The sequence below is a fragment of the Empidonax traillii genome, unplaced genomic scaffold, assembly GCF_003031625.1.
Source record: "Empidonax traillii isolate 1590-97213 ecotype Southwest subspecies unplaced genomic scaffold, ASM303162v1 scaffold21:size2437335, whole genome shotgun sequence".
NCBI classification, from domain to species: domain Eukaryota; kingdom Metazoa; phylum Chordata; class Aves; order Passeriformes; family Tyrannidae; genus Empidonax; species Empidonax traillii.
Window position 1 is genome coordinate 1,552,297 of NW_020955214.1, and position 22,261 is coordinate 1,574,557.

The following is a 22,261-nucleotide window of genomic DNA, read 5'->3' on the forward strand; positions in this document are numbered from 1 at the left end:
TTTTTTTTTTTTTTTTTTTTTTTAATGAACATCTGCTTAGCCTTCTTGATTGGAAAACTTCTTTTATTTAACATTCCTTTGAAATCCTTTGCTGGTAATGCAGGGCAAAGGACTGTGTCAAATACGTTACTCTCATTCAATGCAAGCTCTGGGAAGTAGGTGTGAAGAGTAAACTCCAGGGTAAGGTTTACCGGAATACTGAGAAGGAAGCCAGGTGGTCAGAAACCAAGCAGGAAAGAAGGATAAAGCAGAGAAAAATAAAATGAAAAATGAGCCTGATATAAAGAGATGTGAATAATGTTTATGGTAGTGCAGGACTGTGGCTGTGATTCAGGCTTAACATCCTCAGCATCCATCTAACATGATATGAGCTCAGCCACAAAACTGAGCGAGAGTGCTGAGCAGTGCTGTACCTCAGGATTTGCCAAGCCTGAGCCAGAGCTGGAAATGCTGCCTGTTCCTGCCAGGCAGTGGAAAGGGAAGTCTAACAGCAGAGGCTGAGGGAGCAGCTTCACAAGTCACTTCTTATGGTATGTGGGACTGCATGAGCACTCCTTTTCAAGGCAAAGCAAGAATTTTGGTGGCAAACTGACCTGTTTGACTTTGCCTTGAGACAAACTATGAATATGTTTACACTAGTGATTTGGCTCACATCCAGCTTGAGTATCTGACACATTCCCTGAAAACCTCCAGTTGCCTTGTGATGGTTCAGGTCTCAGGGCAGTCTCGTTACAAGAGACCCGAACTCCCCCACTGAAACTAAACCAGGACTTCCACTTTGGGAGCGTTCCCATTCAGTTACTGAGTCTTGTGTGAAAAACATCGGTTTCTTTAAAGTACCTCTCAGCTGTAATCGAGTGAGCAGTTCTCATCCACTTGAGCATAAAATGAATGAAGAGCCCCACAACACCTTTTTTAGCTTGAAATATTTCTAGCAGTCTGTTCTGGGGTGCTGTGTCCTACTTCCCTGAAAAAATGTGAGCAAAAACTTCTCAGCTTTCTGTTACAGCTGAGAGGCCCTTCAAATAGATAGTTTCTAACATTACAGTAGGTATAGTACATACTACATGTGAATATATATCAGTGAAACTAATCAATTGGGCATAGTGTTTTTTACATCTTCCAATCTGTCTGCAGATCCTTAGGCTGAGCACTCCGTCCTCTTTCAGACAGATACAGTCATAGACATAAAAAGGACCCTGGGGAATAGGAGAAATACATGAGGTGCAAAGACTGGAATTGAAAACAATTGTCAGTATAAGCATGTGAAATTGCAAATTGTTAGAGCAGATTTAGGAAGTGCAATACACTGTGGTCCTTATGACTATGTCTATAGGAAACTGTGTACCTGTGAGATCTCACCTCTCTGTTGATGTTGTACATAGAGTTACTTCACAAGCATTTTCAGTCCAGTTATCCCTGCCTTTTTGTTCTTCACCTCACTTCTTTGGCTAGTCTTGGAGCACCTGAGAATAAATAGGAGGAACTCTTCTGGGAGCACATCAACTGCAACCCAGCATTTAGTCTCAGGGACCAGACTGGAGCTACTCCAGCATCTGTATAGGGTGTTTTGGTTTTTTTTGTTTTGTTTGTGTTTCCTCAGCCTATATGGTTTCCATTTCAGGTGCTTGGCAGGACTTTTTTCCTTGGCAGAGGCACTTTCTGGACTGATGTAGCTGTCCCTTCTGTAGTAGTTGTGTATTTTGCTTTTCTGGGGAAAGATATGCAAATAGAGAGATTAAGGGACAGGACCAAACCCCAGAAAATTATTTATACCAAGTCCTGTCTCCACAGCACTCTGTATCATCCTGCTAACTCAGTTACTGATGTCTGCTGATGATGCATAAGGAAAAGCAGCTTCTGTAAAGGGGGCTTGTTTAGGACTGTGTGCAATTGGCTATCAGTTTCACAAACATTCCTTAGTGTATGTACACCATCTGCCACATGCGCCCATATTGTATGTCTGTGTCTGCCACAAGTGAAACAATAAATTTCCTAGGACTCCAAAATCATGACACTGTTGCAGTCAGCATGTTAAGCAAGTGCTTCTGTGGTGAGTTACAGATTGCAATGATAATGAACAGAGGTTTTCCACTGATTTTTCTTTCTTCTTTCTCTTTTTAGTCATATATTTGAAAAATAAAGATAAATCCCTACCTTTCATTGTCTTCCAGGATGACTTTGGTATTGAGATTTGTCCACGGTGTAGCAATAATTTGTTACTACACTGATAATATTTGCACAGTCACGTGGGTGTGCAGGTGATTTGAATTGGGCCCCTTACTACAAAGCTGTCCTGTGGTCATGGAAACTGTAGTCCTCCTCCATAGCTCTGGTAGGCAGTTATAAGAGCAAGTCTCTTATTCCCTCTCCCACTCTTCTTTCACAAAGCCATATCCATATCAACATTGACTTGGATGTGTGCCATCAAACAGGTTGTGCCTCTGAAACGCTAAGATCAATGCGGGGTTTGTTAATTTTGGGCTTGCTAGGCCTTCATGCTGTCAGTGATAAAGCAACCTGAGGAGAACAGATGGGCTGAAGGAGAAAAAGAGGAGTTCTTGCTGAACTATGTGAGGAAGGGAGAGGAGTGGGAAAAGGAAAGGAGTGGTGGTGCTCCCAGAAGACGATATGGAAAATGGGACATACCATAAGCACAAATTAAGACAAGGCCACACAATCTGCTCCCAGCTCTTTCATGCAGAATACAACAATATCTTCAAGGATCTGAGACAGTCATGTTCTTCTTTGAACCTCATTTGTCCTGGCCAACATGTGGTATACCATACAGGTTACTGCCTCAAGAATAAGACCAATTCATGTTAATGAACTGTTATGAATATATCTGCTGCAAGTATTCTGGAAACTTGCTTTATTTGTTTCCTTTTAGAATTTTTTCTATCACTTTACCCTTATGGGTTAAAGGGTAGGACTATATTAAAAAAAAGTATGCTCACTTTTCTAAGTAGAGACACTGAAGGAAGAAGACTTTGTGTTGCATTGTGTTAAGAATAAGCCCATTATGGCAGTCCTGTCAATCATCTTGTCCTAGTTTGTATTCTTACCGGCTCTGCTTTGTTGTTCTTCCCCTGGGTGATGTTGTTTCAGGAAGAGTTTCCAGTGGTCTTCATGTTTCTTCTTTCTTTTTTCTTTCCATGTTGTCTTCTCCCTTCTTTCCAGTTTGCTGCTATAAAATCTTTTCCAGTATCCTTTTCTGTTTGAGACTGGGCACCTAAAAGAAAGTAAACATTTGGTAGGACCAAGAAGGATGTGGCAGAGGGAAGGAGAGCACTAGAGCACCTTGCACTTCCTTTGTCACTCACCTCTTCCCTACTTGGTTGAAAAAGTACATTTTGTGCAATTACCATATAAAAATGGTTCCTGTATCATGCTTCAAAGTGTGCTTCATAGGTCTTGCTCAACAGCTGGTATAAATTCATTGACCTTCAGACCATTCTTTCCACCTTTACTTTTTGCAGATCTTCATCACCTTTTTTTCTTACTTTGTCATGTTGGAGAGGTTGTTGTGTTGCTTTATCCCTCTTTTCTACAAATGTCCCTGTCACCAAACTCTGTCATAGCTTTCTTTCTCCACTGCTTATAGAAGCAGTGCTTGATTTTGATGCTACTTGGAGTTATCTTAAGCTACAGTAGGATGAAGTGAGTCTTAATGCACTTTTACAATCGTTCACAACCCTTGTTAATAGAAACTAAAATTTGGTAAGATACTTATGAGTTTTCCAAGTTGAAGAGTAAACTGGTAGCTGCTGGTACATAGGCCTGTCTGGACAACAGAATTGGGAAGATGCCATAAAGTGATATGGGGTTTTTTTACCATATTGCCTTTCAAAACTTTTCCTTAAAGAAGGGCTTGAACCTTGGTTTCAACCAAAACATGGAGTTTGCAATGTTTATTGGAGAAACTTAAGAACATTTTCTGTTTTCTATGGTAAAATAGATTATATCTTCCCCTTCTCCTCACCGCAGGCATTGGTAAAACCAGAACAATCTACCCTGCACATGTCCTTCTGGGCAGAAAATGCATAACCAGAGATTCCAGCAAGGTCATATACCTGGAGTTGTCCTGATTTCCTGCCTCCTGGGATGTAGAACATCTCACTGAGCAGCAAACAGGAGACGAAATAGTAGGCCATGAAGTTTGCAAAAAAACTGAAGTGGGATTTTAGGTCCTCCTGTCTGCTGATTAAATATGTTGCTTATTTATTGTGGTACCTCTGCAGACTGCAGGACTCCAGGCAGCTAACAGCTGGTGCATAACACTTGCTATAGGATGCTCCTGGTTTCACAAATGTGATGCTTTGTGACATCTTCTAACTGGCTTACTGCATGGGAGATCATCATTCTTGAATCCTGTCTTAGGGAACAGTTTGTCTGTAAAACCACAGAAGGAAATGCAGAAACTCTCATGTACCCTACTTGCCCTACTCTTGCATGACTCTCTCAGAGCTCTGTGGAAAAGTCGTCATTCCCATGCTGAAGTAATTTGGTGCAACACTGAGAAGATGGCATGACATGGAGTAATTTTTTGTTAGATCAGTATGAATTGTGTCTGATCTTCACCAGGTTCCTGGGTAAATAAACTGCTTTATGCTCCTTTAGCCTGAAAGCTGAGTTTGGCCTTAGACCTGATACCTCTGATGTCCTTGTCTTAACTTCTCTTTTTTTTTTTTTTTTTTTTTTTTTTTTTTTTTTTTTTTTTTTTTTTTTTTTTTTTTTTTTTTTTTTTTTTTTTTTTTTGGGGGTGGGGGGCATGGGGAAGGGTGTCAGTTAGCAAACTAAATCTCAAAGTCCTTAGTTTTACATGTTTTCAGAGTGATGCTTGGTGTGAGCTTGTATTAATCTAAGTTCACTCTGCTTGATCCAAGCAAATATAATAGTAGATGGAATGGCAGGGAAAAAGAGCAAGCATCTCCGGTGCAATTCCATTGACACTGCAGATCTGTATGTGACCCATTGATAGAATGATCTTCCTTCCCCACAAACTACTGTTTGTTAGGAATTGGTAGGGCTCTAAAGCAAATCTAGGCTTCAGTTAATTTGGGTGGCAAGGGAATACATCCTCTTTTCCTTTTAGCTTGTACTCTCCACTCATCTCCAGGCAATGAGGTGGAAACCAAGAAGGGAAGGCAAAAGCACATCAGTCATTCACTTTTGGAAACAGTAATTTTGGTTTTTTTCCATAAAGCTTCTGCAGTAATTAGTCTGGGAGCTAACCAGGCAGCATACTTGGATTTTATGCATCTAGCCTTGTAGGATTTATTCTAAACTTGATGGAATGTTGCTATGAAGAGTAATGTTATATTTAGAACAGACTTCCTTGCAATTCAAGCTGTTATACAGTGTGTCTGGAAACAGAGCAAGTGGGCCAGAAACTTTGCACTGCAAACTGTGTAGACACATATGAGCCACCCAGACGATGCTGCTGTTCTCCTGGGTGAACTCAGTGGTCAAGTGGAAGTTCATGAGAGGTGGCTAAAAATTATGCCATTTTACAATATATGAAGGGGGGGGGGCAGAGGAAGTTGCTGTGGGTTGAAGGCTGTTTTCAAGTATGACACTTCATTTTTAGCTAATATGTCATCTACTCAGTTCTCTTCTGTGTAAAATACACTTTCCTCAATATGTAAGGTGAGCTTGTTAAGAGTGGAAACACTATAGACAGAGATAACACTTGAATACTTTATTTCTGTTGAATTTAGGCACCTGACAACATTTCTAGACATTTACAGTTCTCTGGGGTGTGGAAAGCTTCCTGTGTTTTTTTAACTTCGTATTCACTATTACAAATAGAATGCACCCAGCAAAGTCTTCACTGGTAACCTGAAGTGACTTCATATAGTTTTGTCCTCCACATCTTTCAACATTGTTATAGAGCAGAGCTAATAGCAAATGGTAAGAGTATTGCCACAGTTCTGCATGCAAAGTGTGTCTGAAGTATGCGTGAACATCTCCTTTGTTGACTTTCTGGGATATAGTTTTCTTTGAACAGTCAGGTAGAGAGCCATAGCCTTCTCTTTTAATGGGCAGAGATTAACAATAAAAGGTGAAAATGCTTCTACAACTCTGAGTTCTGGTTTGATGTTATCTTCATTAAACTGCAGGTTATCACTGCGCAAAAATCTGCGGAGGAATTGCATTGTGTAGGTCGAATTGGGTGGTGTTAGAGGTAACTTGCTATATGAGACTTCATAAGTAAATTTTCTTGAAGCCAAATACAATCCTACATGACTCTCTCTTACAGGTATTGCAAGACCCTCTTGCTCCTTCATTGTTGTATATCAGGGATGCTCTTTACCACTTTAAAGAGGCAGTAATGGTGCTAATGTAGAACTACAAAATTAGAGATTTTCAAGGCATTGTTCTGTAGCTTGAGAGAAAGTGGGGGTTTTGTGCTCTCCCTCTCCCCAACTCTGCTTTTAAGCTTTTATTCAGGGCTCTTTTTATTGCTTAATTGTGTTGTATGTGCTCATGCTCACAGACTAAAATTCTGTTAAATTTTACTTCACATCTAGCCTTTCCTTCACTCTCCTAGTGAAATACAGAAATGAAAAATGTCAACTAGTGATGGAGATTAGGAGGGGAAAAAATTTTATTACCTGTGACAGTGTGACTGAAGTCAAGTCTTGCTTATTAACATCATCAATCAAGTGTGACATTTTGTTCCAAGACTTTTTTCTAAAGAGTGTTTGACATTGAATACAGCCTCATCATGGGCACATGGAAATGAAAATGCCTTTCTGTACTGAGAAGAAAAACTAAGCTCACAGAAAACAGGCATCCACTGTTGATCCTTGAGGTGAGTCCTGCCAGTGGCTGCGTCCATTGGTGTTAGGCAAAGCCACTTCTGAGCCAACACAAAGTGCTTTTGAACTCCATGGAAGTGTGGTTTGAGGCAACCTGTTCCTGGGAGCTTTTTCAGCAATAGAGCCATTTCCCAGGATGTGTTCTGAGCTGGAGAAGTCTGAGCAGTGTTCTTGCTATAACATTCAAAGACCTATAAATGACTATGCTGCAACTGAGATGGTCAAAGTTCCTCTGTTTTTACCAGGTTTTCTAATACACTTGAAGGGACTTCTATACCACCTTTCAGCATGAATGCAAGCTGGAAGATGCAAATAGGCGTGTGTCTATTCCATGGATAGCCTGATAAACAATACTTGCTGGGAATTAAAATGGCTTACCAAACTGGGGTCCTAGAATTGTTGGGGATTTATTTGTGTCTGGGGGTTTTGTGTGCTGCATTGATACTGGTAGGACTCTTGGAGACCCTCATTTTTGACTTGTACAACCCTTATAATGATTTGTTTATGGTCAAATTGCATGGTGGAGGCTTCTGATTGGGAGTGGTGGGGAGAGATAAGATAGAGGGAATGATTTTGTTCCATCCTAAAGCTAAGCTTGTTTCTTGGGAAACGCTAAAAAGTATATAGGAATTTAGTGAGAAGTTGCTAGGCCTGAAACTGATAAAAGAGCAGGGACTTGGGCACCATGTTGTTGTATCTCTATAACATTATAGTACTATGAATACTTGGGTATAACTCAGGTTATCTGAGATCTTCCCATGAAAGTGACCGTGGGGGAAGCAGAGAATCAAAGGCTGGAAGAGACATTAGAATATCTCCTGCACAACCTCCAGCCCACATTAGGGTCAGCCATGAAATCAGGCTTCTCAGGGCTTCATTCAGCTGGGACTTGGAACCTCAAAGACTGCACAGTCTCTCTGGGAAATCTGTTCCACTGCCTGACTGTCCTATTCAGGAAAAATTTTTGCTCTGTATCCAGGCTGAACCTCTCCTGTTCAAGTTTCTGCCTGTTATTTTTCACCTTCCTGTCCTGCACTGCTGTGAAGAGTCCATCTAAGACTTCTTGATGACGTCTCTGTAGGCACTATAGGTGCTGTTACGTTCCTCTAAAGCTGTCTCCACCTGGGGCTGAACAAGTCCATCTCCCCCACCCTCTACCCTGCCATCTCAGTGACCTCTGCTTAATTCTCTTCAATTTATTGGTGTCTTTCGTGTATTGCTGGAGCCCCAAACTAGACAGTGTCTAAATATGGTCCAGAGTGCTGAGTAGAGGAAGATAATCTCTTCCTTCAATCTCCTTACTGGCTCTGTTTGTGTTCATGCAGCCCAGAGTGCTGTTGTCTGTCTTTGCATACTGCTGGCTTGCTGCCAGCTTGCTATCCTCCAGGACCTCAAGGGACATTTCATAATCTGTGTCAGCTATTCTTCCCCTTTCTAATTCTGGTTATCGCAGATTGGTCTTCAAGATACAGAAGTACTAACATTCCCTTCAGGGAAAAAAAAAAAAAAAAGAAGAAGAAGAAAAAAAGAATATACAGATAAATGCATGCAGGTTTTCAAGGTAAATGAGGGATAGGTGGCCACCCAGGATACTACTGGAAAGAAAAGCTGCAACCTGAAATCAACATCATGATGGTGGCATTCAGGAAAACACACTTTGAAACTGTAACAACTAAACTTAAAAATAAATTACTGGACTTTGGTTTTTTTTGGTAATCTAAGGATCCACATAAACAAGGTTCTATATTCAGCCTGCTTGTATTAATGGTTCCAACGATTTTTCTCTTCAGCACAGATACTCCTTCTTTGTAATTGGAATATAATCCTTCTGAGTGTTTGCAATATGCCAGATGAATCATTAGCTTGCAAAACAAATATTGTGAAGGAAACTACCTTTGGTTTATATTTTACTCTGATAAATATATGATTTATGTTAAATAACACAACTTTTCCCTTCAGCTGTATCTGCAGCTTTCTTGAAGACAAAAAAAAGCAAACCTTGAGCTTCAGATAAAGAGGTGACTTTTAAAGCTTACTCTTCATTTCTTTGAGCTCCCAGCAACTGCTAACCTTTCAGATTGATGCATATTTTACTATACTACCAAAAAGATCCTAGAGTCACAAGAAATTCCAATAGTTGATGTTTATTTAAGGAGAGCTTAATTTATATTTTGAGACAGAGATTGCAATAGTTTTGCTGTTCTAGGTGATTATAGTAGTACTGCTTCTCTTCCAAGAAAAGCTTTGGTTAGTTTTAGGAGGGAAAGCTGCTGTCTGGTTTAAAATAAACTGGATGAAACAATTGGCAATGAATGCGTATGTGGGTATGGTGTTGGAGGGAGGAGGAAGCTGCTTTGTAGAAGTGGTATAGTACAGGATAAAATCCTGCAAGCTGAGAACTTGAGTGTGTGGGAAATCCAAACTGTGTCCTCCTTGCTCCACCATTCTCAGTCTAGAGCCTTACATCGTGGATGAGTCTCTTCATGCCAAAGAGCAGACTTCAAACATTGGGTCAAGAGTGTTTCGTAGTGGATCTGTGTTGTGCAAGCTACTTCTAGAGAGTTAATGGAAGATAGCTAACAAAGTCAGACCCACTTGTCTTTAGACTTACTTCAGCTGCATGACTTAAAATCAGAAAAGGCTGAAAAACTGACTACAAAAGGAGAAGAAAAGTATCTTACAGATTCCTTAGTGAGAAAATGTGTGCATAGCATGAAGCTAGAACATTTTCTTAAGTTCTAGAAAAGCAGCTACAAGTTCAAGTAAGTAAAACCATGTAAAAATGCAAATTTGGGCTCTGGGTAGTGAGTGGATGTTGTTTCTAACAGGTTGCTCCCTGCGGGACACCTTCTGGCTCTGCATGTCCTGCTGAGAGTCTGGCACTTTCTGACAGAAGTGATATTTCAGAAGTTCATGAAGTTGCCTCTTCAGAATTTTGTATTTCAGTCTCCCCAAATCCAAAACTGCTGTCAAATTCTCAACTTGTGCTTAATTGTTGTGTCCTGTCTTTCAGCAAGCTCAAAAACATTTATTAACCAGATTATCTCTCACTTGTAGGCATCTTTTTCTCATGTGTGTCTTTCTTTCCTACAAGTGGACCTTGAAAGTCTTCCTGATCTGCAGACATGCAACTTTCCTAAAGAAAACAGGAGGCTGGAAGTCAAGTCCTTCTCCCTGACCAAAAACGGAGGTGTGGGGAGGGGAGGGATTGTCTGGTTTATGTTGTCTTTTTTCTAAACACACCTAATACAATTGACTTTTTGAATAAACTCTGAAGTGTTGATTGAACATGTTATTTTAAGCTATAGCTGCTCTTCCCATTCACTGAGATGCTGGAAGTAAAGTTTCGCTTACGTAAAATCTGTTACGTTTTGTGATAAAGAGACTGGCAGAAATTTGATCTTGTGGCTCTATAGGTTTATGAATAGTTGAACTCTAATCAGCTGTGAATTGTGGTAACAATCTTTCTAAAGAGCTGTTTTCTTTACAGAAAATCTTTGCTGAATTTCCCCTAGAGGATCACTTACAGAGATACATAGAAATAGGGAATCCTGTCCTCCAGTCCTACTTTTTTTGAAGACGACTGTAAATTCTCAACTTCTGATTTGGCTTCCCAGTCTAGCCTGGATGTAAATAGCCTAATACCATGTGTATGTGTGTCCACAAAAGTGTACTCTTGCAAGAATTGCAGAGCACAGCACTGATTTTTTGTCTCTTCTTAGCAGATTACAGCATTTAGAAAGCCTGTCTACCCCACGTAAAAAGTAAACCTTTTACCTTATGAACCAAGACAGCAGTGTAGGTTCTCTGTGCATCTGCTTGAGCTGGAAGTCTTGCCTCTAGGTCTTGAAGCCTTCTGTGAACAGTGTCAGGTGGAATTTGATTGCGTTGAGCCCCAGTGGAAACTGCTTTTGAGGCCATGGCCTTCCTATGGCCCTGGTTATTATCTGGGCCTGTGCTATGGGGAACTGGCTGTTGAATATGCAGGGTGAACTATTCCTCTGTGAGCTGAAAGGCTTTGGTATTGATTTCTGTGGCATCAGCTGTAAAGTTTCTTTCTCATGACTTTCTCTCACACCTTTTCATTAAAAGAGAGAGATCAACAAAAATTATTCCTGTAATTCCAAGGGTGTGCTTTTAAAGAGATCCAAAATCGGCACTTTCAATCATTTGTCATGCTTGTTTTGTCACTTAGTTTTTTGCTCTTTCTTTGCAACCAGTGACCTTCCTTCAAGTTTAGCTTTCTGAGAAGAAGACAAGAGTGTATGAACAGCTATGCTGACTTAAAACACCATTTTTGAAACAGTCTAATTTTTAATGAGCATTCAAAATGAGTTTATAATTGGCTGTAGCTGGTAACTGTTCTCGCAGGGAGAGTATCTGGAGGCTCCATGCCACACTTGGATGAACCAGTTCTGGAGTTCAAGCAAGCTGAACTTCTTTTCCCTTTAAAGCAGTAGTAAAGCACCATAATTTCAGCAAGTACCTTGATCAGAATCAAGAGGGAGCTGACCTCGGAGGCTGAGGCCAGCACACACTTTGAGGGGGTTGATCTGACAGCTCCTGACACTTCTGGTGTGTCCTTTATACTGATGCCCTTATGGGTCAAATATTGTGGTGGAGCTTCCTTTCTTCAAGTTGATGCTAAAACACTGAGACTCAGCTGTGAGAATCTTTCACAAACTGTATCTTTTAAACAGCAAATTATTAGACTGGAGAAGGGGAGCAGGTTATATCCCCTCCAGTTTTTGCCTATCTCCTTTTCTTCCTGTGCTTGCTGCCATAGAAGACCTATCAAAATCTCTATCAGAAAGCGTTAGGAGCCTGCCTACTGTGTTAATTAATGAACTAGAGTTTGATGTTAGCATCTCTCTACCCTTGCAAGCAGGTGTCACTGCAGCCAGCACCAATTACAGCTGTATTCAGGGGACAGCAACATGATTCAGCCAGTCAAAAACAATATAAATGAATGAAGCTTTCACAGTTCAGGGATTATATATTTTTAGCAAGCTTTATGTGATGTAATCCAACGAGATAGCTTCATTTTTTCTGAACTTAAATGCTTGTTCTGTTCTTGTCAGCAGGCAATAACAGAATGTGAAACTTGCAAGTTACAAATGGGAAAGAATATGAGAACAAGATAGGGCAAGAAGATTTTTATCCCATCAGAGCTGATAGGTCCTGGAGAAGAAAATAAGTTGGAGGTTCTCTGAATTTATAGCTTTGCTACAAAAGAGGTCAAATTTCTTAAGGCTTTAAGTAGTTTTCAGCATGCTGCATGCAGTGCTAATGGAAAACAGGCTCTTAAATGATTTCTTCACAGCTTTTACTCAGGCCTTTGTGTGTGGTTTGTACTAGTATAGAGCTTGAAAGTGTGGTCTTGTTCCCTTTAAGCCTTGGATTGAGCTGTCCCAATAGCAGACACATGTAGCAGTACCTATTTTCTGGCAAGTGAAGAAATTAAAAATGTTTTATTACCTTTTACAGGGTATGAAGTACTGTAATCTGAGAAGTCTGCATCTTTTAGTCAAGTATCACTTATAAGTGAATACTTCATTTCAGAAACATGAAGTAAAGAGGTGGTGAACGGGGAGAGTCTGCAGTACACAGGCAGGGTTATATTTGCAATGTTTCTTCATGAATTCTTCCACTTCCTCTCCTCTACTAGGCCTAACTGGTAGACATAAAGAATATTAACTGTAGAACACCAGATCTCAGAACTGATGGGCAACCTGATCAACTCTATTGTAAGACCTCATGTGTATCATTTAACATAGCTGGTCACCAGGAAAATTGATTACCCAATATCTCTTGTTGTGAATTAAATTAGGATCAGTAATAGCTCTTTGCTTACATTCTACTTTTACCCAAGGTCTCCAAGTGCTGTTGGAAATTCTGGCAAACAGAGGACTTTTAACAGCAGAGTGAACTGAGTGTCTCTTGAAACTGCCACTTGGAAACTGCTGTGAACCAGACAGGTATTTGAAGAACACAAGAAGTGTTTGAAATTGTCTGGATATTTCTTCAAGCTTTCTCTCCTTTTTCTGTATTCTCATTCAAGTTTTTTACTTCTCTGAAAGGAGACGTGGGTAGTATAGTCTACTCAAAGTATGTGCACAGGCTGAAGTGTGAACAAATTATGATTTTTTTTTTAATTGACATGAGACTTTTTAAACATTCTTTCCCATGTATTTCCATAGATGTTTGTTTCAAGAGCCATTTAGACAACTGAAATATCACTTTTTTTTTTTTTTCCTATTAGTAAACAAGTCTCAATTCTATTTCTACAGCACCGATATCACCTCAAAGAAGAGGTCATCAGTGATCAATAGATTACAGCTCTAGCAACACAAACCAAACCATCACCATGAAGCATTTCCTGAGGTAACTGTTCTGTATTTCTTCAAAAGTGTTAAATTACTCTGATTTCTATTCTATGCTACAGTGAGTTAAATGTTTTTGCTGTTATAAGTATTACAGAAGGCGTAAACTAGTTTATACTAGATTGCTTTCTGTTCACCTAGATTTCACTATTTAATTAAAGCTATTTTAATTTAAATTTTCCTTTCCAGTTTTTTATAGAAGAAAAGAATGTGTCAACTGTCTTGAGGGATTGGAGCAGTGATGTATCAAATCAGTAGTGTCTGATATGTCAGGGGAAAATAGGGGAAACAGTACTGTAGAACAGTGCTTGAAAAATTTTGTTGTTTTTTTTTTTTTTCCATTTTCATCTACTGTCTGGATTTTTTGAGTGTTATTTGTGAAAGCAGAGAAGGGGAGATGCTTGGTGGAGATGTGCAAGTCTTTTTGAAGCTGATCATGCTCAGTTTGGGGGAGAAATGTCAGTTACTTGCTCCTACATATGACTTGCAGTTGTTTCTCCATAAACCAGGGGTAGAACAAAGTACTTGACAGACAACAGCTATAAGTGCAGAAAGCCCATGTTGTCTTTGTTCTGTAGTCAATGGAGAGAGCTGACCAATTCTCAAAATTAATACAGATCAAGAGCCTAATTTGTGTATAAACCAAAGAAATCATAATTTGTCTGGATCAGAGAAACCTTTACAAGAGAGCTAAAACATATGCTTCTGTATAGAGCATCTGCCACTATATTTTTCTCCCTTTTTAGACTGTTTATAACACTATGGATATCAGCATCATTACCTCTAGGCTGATCATCTGTAATGACTTTGCTGCCAAGCCAGACTTGGCTTAAGCATTTCTGTGGAGTGTTTGGGTCAGCTTCCTCAGGTATCTTGAGCCAGCTGCAAAAGGATGCTGTAAGCAGGACAAAAGACGTTGAAAGCCAAAAGTATAAAGCAAATATTTATTTGCTAATATCCACAGAAGACAGAGAAGACTGAATGAGCTAAAGATTAGTGTGCTTACCACCCTGACAGGCACCAGCCAGGAGGGAAAGAATTGGCCCTGCAAGTGACCCATGTCTTGGGTGGTCCCAAGTCTTCTACCAGCTCCATTGGTGTGGGTCCAGTGAGCTGATAGTTCACAACTAGCCTCGATAACATCCCTGTGGTGTCTTTTCCCTTTATAATTTTATATCGTCTCATTCAGGAGCCTTCCTTCTGGGATCCTGCTAATTATTTCCATCTCAGCAGTCCTGCCTCTATAATTTTTACGTTTCTTCCTCTGTACAGACTTATTCAGCAGCCTGACCCAAGGTCACAAATTGGTGCCATTAGGGATTTGGGTCATGAGTCCTACACAAAGGGGACTCTACCATCCCGTCAGTGGGGTGAGAGCCTCTGGCTGGGGTGGCAGAGGGTGTTACAGGTTGCCCCCATAGTTATCTGGTATTTCCTGAGCATAAAATAATTTTGGTCCCTCCTGATGGAGACACTGAGCTGCTGCCAACTTCTAAGCTGCTACCTCCCCTCCCTCCCCTCCCATTAAACTAACTGTTCTGCTTGCCTTTGTCTGTCCTGGCCCCTTGGTGATTTTTCCATACTGGAGAAAGTGTGCTGTTTTGACTATGTGAGTTCCTGAGGCTGTCTTGAAGAAACTGCCTCCTGCTTCTCTTTATGGTATTTCAGAAGTCACTGAACCCTAAATGATTTGAGAAATCTTGATGGTGTTGGATTCTCTTAAGTAGTCAAAGCAGATATTCTGAAAAACATTGCTTATCTATATAGCACAGTCTAGGACTTTGTTATGGGAAGTCCAGTATTATAAATGCTGAACAGGAAGTTGGATTAAGGAATGAGGAGGGGGAGAATAGATAGCACCTAAACCAGGAAAATACTGTTGAAATAGGGAAGCTATTTCTATTTACTTACAAGCATCTGGATTTTCTTATTTTGTGTTAATCCTTTGACATGAACTGATAAGAGTACTCTCCTCCTCATAATTTGTCAATATAGAAGAAAAACAGAGATTAAAAAGTAAGCTGGGGTCATACTGGGGATAGTGATTTCTGTTATATGTGTTGCAGCCTGTGGTTGCAGGTTTGTGTGATGAAGAATAAGGCAGTGAAGGGTGGAGCTGCAGGAACATATACATGTGAGGCAAGGATATTAAGTCTCCCAGCTTTGAAATCAGCTGGAAAATAAACAAGTTGATGTATATTGTGTCCCCTGATGTTTATCCATTACCACTAGCAGCTGCTGCTCGGGAGCTTAAAGTATTCTTAACTGTTTGTGAAGATCAAATGCAGGGCTGGGTGTTGTGTGCTCAGTGGCACAGTGTTTTGCTTGTTGCACAACATGGAGCAGACACTGGACTAGTTGATGCTGATGGTAGAGATTATCTCTACATTTGAAAGCAGCGAGCTTAGTTAAGTCTGCACAAACTTCAAGTCATCTTGTTGATTGCAGCATGGAAAATGCCATAAAATTGATGGAGAGATGAACAGGAGTTTTATCTGTGAAGTTAAAATAACCTCACCTTTGCTTTCTAAGTAGTGGCAATACTTTTCCTGCAGCAACTTCAGGCAGCAGGTATTTACCTGAACACCCAAGGAGGACTTGAATTGTGGCTTTCAAATCCAGCTTGTTGTAAGAGAAAACTCTTACCTGTAGGCAGACGTGCCACTCAGCTCTGAGTTAGGTTTGTCAACTGGAGACACACTGTAGTCTCTGGTTTTTACTGGAGCTGGTCTTCTAAACAAAACACTGCAGTTGTGAATACAGATAATGAGGAATTAGTGTTATTTGAGTGCTGCATTTGCTGTGCCTACTACTCATCCGTTGGGCCTTTGACATGACTTTTTATAATCAGCTTGACATCTCCTGTTTCTCTTTTGACAGTCTATTCTATGTTTAATGTTAGTGAATTGTCTTTTTTTCCCTCCTCCCGGACCTTTCAATTTAAGAAGACTTGTTTAGTGTTCTACCATTCTGTGTTCAGTGAGGTTGAAAGACACCTCTGGATACCAAATCCTATCCCCTTGCTCAAAACAAGGTCAGCTATAGCAAATATTTATTTGCTAACATCCACAAAAGACAGAGAAGACTGAAGCTGCATCCAGTCACATTTTGAGCATCTCCAGGAATGGAGTTTCTGCAGCCTCTCTGAACAACCTGTTTGTTTTGTTTAGAATCCTAGAATTCTTTGGGTGTGTTATGATCAGGTTCTTTAAAATTATTAGAAATCTGCCCAAATTAAGGTGCAGAGACCATACGCCAAAGTCAATAGTATGGATTTTTATTTAACATCAAATGTGAGATAGATATAGAAAGAAATAGGAAAAAGAGAGAGGCACAGTAAAGAAAGAGAATGACAGAGAGACAGATTAAGTAAAAATATATGACCACTCCACGGATTCCAACAGCATTCCATTGATCCCCTTGTGGTCTTCTCAGTGGTGAGAGTCACAGTCTTGTTGAAATGATGGTTGCAGTCTGGATCTGTCAAGGGAAGCCCATGGTGGTGAGGGAAAAAGCCCCATATGGTGATGGAAGAAGCCCAGCATAGTGAGGGAAGAAACCCAAGTGCGGTTAGGGAGGAAGCCTCTGGTGTTAAGGGAAGTCCCAAGTATTTATTATGCTTAGGCTAGTTAGGAACAACTCTGGTACCTCCACTAGGACAGGGAGTTTTACACTGGATGATGTAATACTGGATCACGGGATGGAACATTTTCTTTGACACCTAAGATGGAACATCTAAGATGTTAGAGCTGCCTAATGTTAGTTACATTAGTGCAGTTGAGTCCATTATGGCCCAATATGGCCTGTCGGCAGAGATTAATATCTTCAGGCTACATTTGTTTAAGGACAAAGAAACACTACATTGATTTGCAGGACTTGCCTCTTTCCTTACCTTGTTCAACATCCAGCTTGTAACCTGAGGTTCAGGTGTTAATGCCCTTAGCACCTGGGTGGTTCCTTTCCACATAGTCGGCTTGCATCTTGATTGTCTGAGCCATTAGCATTCCAGTCTCTCCCACTTGTGGATATATTCTTCTCCTGGGGTAACTGGACAATAGTATCACCTTTTCTTATCTCAATCATTTATCTTATCATGGTCCAAATTAGTAGGGGTGGGCTTCAGGTGAGCAGTTTCTTCTTTGCACAGTTTTCTACAGCGAACAAAAGCCTTTCAGTGAGTTTGGCAATGTTTAAGCCATTAACCAATTTCAGTCCCTCAAAAGGTTGGAAAAGACTTTTAAGATCATTAATCCAACCAGTAACCCAGCTCTGTCAAGTCTACCACTAAGCCATATCCTCTGAGTGCCACGTCTACATGTCCTTTAAATACCTCCAGGAATGGTCATCCCACCACTTCCCTGGGCAGCCTGTTCCAATGCTTGACAATTCTTCTGGTGAAGAAATTTTTCATAATTTTCAATCTAAACATTCCCTGACACAACATGAAGCCATTTCCTATTGTCCTGTCACTTGTGTCTTGGGAGAAGAGAATGCCTTCCACCTGGCTACAACCTCCTTTCACTCTGCTGTAGAGAGTGATAAAATCTTTCCTGAGCCTCCTTTTCTCCAGACTAAACAACTCCAGCTCCCTCAGACACTCCTTATGGGACTTGTGCTCCAGAACCTTCACTAGCTTTGTTGTCCTCCTTAAGAACGTGCTCCAATGCCTCAATGTCCTTCTTGTCATGAGGGGCCCACAATGAACACAGGATTTGAGGTGTGGCCTCACCAGTACTGAGTACAGGGGGACAGTCACTGCCCTGGTCCTGCTGGCCACACTGTTCCTGATACAGGCCAGGACGCCATTGGCCTTCTTGGCCACCTGGGCACGCTGGCTCATGTTCAGCTGCTGTCGACCAGCACCCCCAGATCATTTCCCACCTGGCAGCTTCCCACCACTCTTCCCGCAGCCTGTAGTGCTGCCTGGAATTGTTGGGAACTAAGCACAGGATCTGATACTTGGTCTTATTGAACCTTATACAGCTGGCATCAGCCCATTGATCCAGCCTGTCTAGATCCCTCTGCAGAACCTTCCTACCCTCTAGAAGAACAACACTCCCACCCAACTTGATTGGAAAAGGAGAAACTTTTATTCAACAGTCAATAGTTGGAATAGCTCTAAATCCTTGAATTTAGACTCTTGTGCTCATAGCTCTTATTCAAGGTGATGTCCAAGTGAAAAGAGCTGGTTTAGGTTTCTTTTCTTTCTCAGTTTGCTCTGATATTAATTATTCCAGAAGTCTGAAATATTACTTATGAAATAATAAAACTGTTTCTCAGTTAAAAGCTTAATCTTGCAATGCTCTTTTTTGTAAAGGGGTTTTGTGGAGTCTGTCAGTGACACTTCCACTTCGACTTCAATTTATCTTAAACATATAAAATAACAACAACTTGGAGAGCCAACCGTAGCAGACATTTAGATTTTTTTCAGTAAACCCTAGAAACTTGACACCTTCTCTTGATCTACTGCAAAACAGTCTGTAAGCACTAGCAGATTTTAAGCATAAGCTCTGTTGCTGGAGTCATATCAGATAAAATGAAAATGAAATCAGCAAACAGCAAGAGAAGCAAAGTGAGGAAAGCGGCTGTAAAGAACTATTCTTATGTCTTCCTTAGTTGCCACGGTGACTTGCTTTCATGTCTAAATGAGGAGATAAGGTGGATTTCAGTTGTCAAGTCTGCAAAGGCACAGAATGAAAACAATTTCTTGTGTTTTACAGGAGGTAATAGCAGGTCTGCCTATGGCAGAAATGGTGGTTGGTACATTACTTCTTGGTTGACCTCATACATACACTGTAAGTTATGCACATAAACCAAAGATACTCAAGGTAAATGAGCTCCTAACAGGGTAGGATCACTTGCTTACTCACCTATTTGGACACCTTATCAGCCATAACTAGTTGGACTTCTCAAACTGTAATCAAAATTCTCAGAAAGGAAATACTCATTTAATCCACTCTTTTCTGAGCTGAGTATGTCCCTCAGGAAAAATAGTTTTGTAAGAATCTTTACTACCCATAGGACTTGAAATAGGACACACAGGAAAGAAAATGATGTGTAAGGAGATTCAGTGACTTTTTTCAATCTTTTCAACTACCGGATTTGATGTTGGGGTATTTTCGGTCAGTTTGGGGGGTTTGCTTGCTTCCCTCCCAGTTTTAAGTCCAGTAACTGGCACTGATCATATAGAAGTTTTCATTTTACCCAAAGTATTTGTGTTTGTTACTAACTCTGAAAATACTACGGTTCTGAAATTAATGTGGGAGGAAATAAGCACCTTCTATTTTATTAGTTTCAAAACTGTTGCACAATAATTAATCTCTACTTCTCTTCGGGAGGTATTTCATGTTGCATTATACACACATCTTGCTATTTAGGTGAACAGATCACATAGGAAAGAGCTTCACAGAAAAACTAGGCAACTTTGGAAACTTTTGCTCAATTTTGCTTCCGCCAGTTTATCACTGAGAAGGCTGTCTAGAGCCAGTCACTCTTAAATAAAAAGACAGATTTCATGAAAATGTTATGTCATAATGTCACTGGAGAGAGATGTAAATTCTAATAGCCATCAGGTGCTGTTCCAGTCACAATGACTCAATATCAGATGGTTAGTCAAGGGCAAATGTCGAGAAGTCCTTATTGAGAACCACTCATGTCCTTATCTTCACACCTTTAGGGTGTTAAACAACATGCTCAGTGTTCTCTGCTTCTTGCTGCCATGTGTTTTCTTTCCCCAGGCAGATCAGCACATGCTGTGGGGAGTAGAAGCACTGTGACTGTAGCAGCAGTACTCTTACTTTTTGACTCTAAATTTCTCCATGTCTTGCAAGGATCCTAACGGTTGTAGAAATCCCTTTCTTCATCCCCTTCCTCCTGGAAGAGAGCTCTACAGAATGTCTGCTGAGCCCCATTATTGCTGATAGAGATCAGTTGCTTAATTGGTTTTTGTCATACAACATCCTTGGCTGTTCATTTGACCTGTGTAAGAAAAGCATCTTGTTATGCAGTTCTTTCTTTGTTTTACTTGAATAAATGTTCATATACTCTTGAAATGCAACTATGAACATAAATATGTGGGTCTATGCAGCAACTTGTAATACGGAATGAGAAAGAGCTTGTATTTAAATGGGAAAGACTAGAGTATGAGTCTAGTCATTCATGAAGGCATTCATGAAGAATGCCTTAATTTCTATAATATTTCTGGCTTTAAACCTCACCTCAGGATCTGAAATAATGCCATACATGACAACACAAACTGTTTCCTGTGCTGCAAGGGCAAGTGGGGTGAAAAACCCCACAAACCAAACAACCAAACAACAAGAAAAACAACAAACAAGAATCACAGAAGAGATTGACTGGAAAGGAGTTTTAGAACTGGATGCTAAAACAAACCAGAAGTTAATGCCACTGTGCCATAGTCAAACATATGGCTCATGCTGCGGTTTCGTGGGAGTTCTTTTTTATGATACAGTATGTTTTGTTTTATAGCTGCCAGTGTCTCAATTTTGCATGCACTGAAGTGCATAGTGGTTAGCATAAAACTTGTCTTAGATAATCACTAGTGTGCTTTTATTACAGGACTTCTGCAAGCAAGAGTTCCCTTTTATAAAGAGCTTGTGTTACTTTTTATGCATTTCATGTTACAAATGGAAGATTTCAACTAATGTAAGCCTGAGATGGATGAGTAGTAGAAAACTGAAGGTACCCACAAAGGCTAAGTTTCTTCTAGTCAAAACTAGTGTGTATTTGTTTTATTAGTAATAGCTGATAAGCATACTTTAGTGAATCACAGATGTAGTGCTTCTGTGCTGTAGTGTCATGCTTTTAGTAGATGCATTTTTCATTAATCTTTGTGCAAACCACAGCCAAAGCAGAACTTTAGTGGAGAAAGTGGTTGCAACTATATGCTCACAGCACTATCCCATCTGGAATTTTCCCTTTGATTTGTAAATCTGTCACTGTGCCTAAGGCAGAAGCATATAATTCAAATGCACTTAATACGTTTCCTCCTCAACCCCCCTACCCCCCAAAACTTATGCACATCACACAATACAGTAATCAAAACCTTTTTTTTTAAAGAAATGGGTTCAGTGCTGGAGGCAACTAAGTATAAGCATGAACTTTCTTAAAGGACATGCATTTTATGTGAGCTACCTGGCTCATTAGAAGGAAATCTTCTTACATGGACCATTGACATGAAGTTGAGCCTGAGTCTTTCCTCTCATTTTACATATAAATGAGCTCTCTCTGCAGTCGCTCTAATAGAGACCTAACCTGTGGAAAGAAAGCAGGCCTAAAGAAAACAACCCTAAATTCTACTACAAAAATATGATGAAAACTCAGAACTTTGTTTGACCATACTCCACCTTTCGGTTTGGCATTTTTCTCTTGTGTTTATTTTTCTGTGCTTTCAGCCTGACCACAGAGCTGAGCTGTGTCGAGGAAGCCAAGGGATGCCTATTTTTTGAATTCTTCAGGGATGGCAGACTAGTCAGACCTGTGAAGGTTGATGTCAAACATCTGCTGGAAAACCAAAATGTCCAGTGTTAGCCTATAGGGTTTTCTAAGCCACTATTAAAGGTGTCAGTTAAAGATACTAGTTGACTTAATGTGAGATTGACTCTTTAACAGATGTATATCCTAAGGCCAGGTTGGATGGGGCTTTGAGCAGCTTGATCTAGTGGAAGGTGTCCCTGCCTATGACATAGGTGTTGGAACAAGATGATCTTTAAGGCCTTTTCCAACCCAAACCATTCTGTGATGATTCTGAGATTCTACTTCTGACTACTGAAAAATTAAAGAACGGCTGTTGGTTGATAATGGTTTTGTCTCCTGGTAACCAGTCTTGTTCTTAAAACTGAAGGTGATAACCTGCTGTAAAACAGAAATTAACTCCTCACAGAACTGTGTTCTGGCACATCTTGCAGCAGGGATGAGGGGATGTTTTGGTGTCAGCACCTGAAACTTTTTTTTGCCTAAAACTAGAATAAATAATGGGACTGATTCCTCATTCTTTAGGTTTCACTTTGTATCTAAAATAGTGGCTTCCTGTTG

General features: G+C 40.3%; 1 protein-coding gene across 3 annotated transcripts in view; it reads left to right on the plus strand.

Moving 5' to 3' along the window:
* The window catches only part of ELMOD1 (ELMO domain containing 1), a 45,082-nt gene that overhangs the window by 3,107 nt on the left and 19,714 nt on the right, over positions 1–22,261 (plus strand). For 2 of the 3 annotated variants that reach the window (XM_027900438.1, XM_027900431.1), the window contains exons 2-3: positions 12,697–12,802; positions 13,115–13,208. In XM_027900438.1, coding sequence (XP_027756239.1) covers positions 13,192–13,208 — 17 coding nt within the window. In that variant the 5' untranslated portion in view covers positions 12,697–12,802; positions 13,115–13,191. Of the gene's footprint in view, positions 1–12,696; positions 12,803–13,114; positions 13,209–20,790; positions 20,909–22,261 lie in introns of those variants that run through there. The other variant, XM_027900446.1, reaches the window with a different exon arrangement.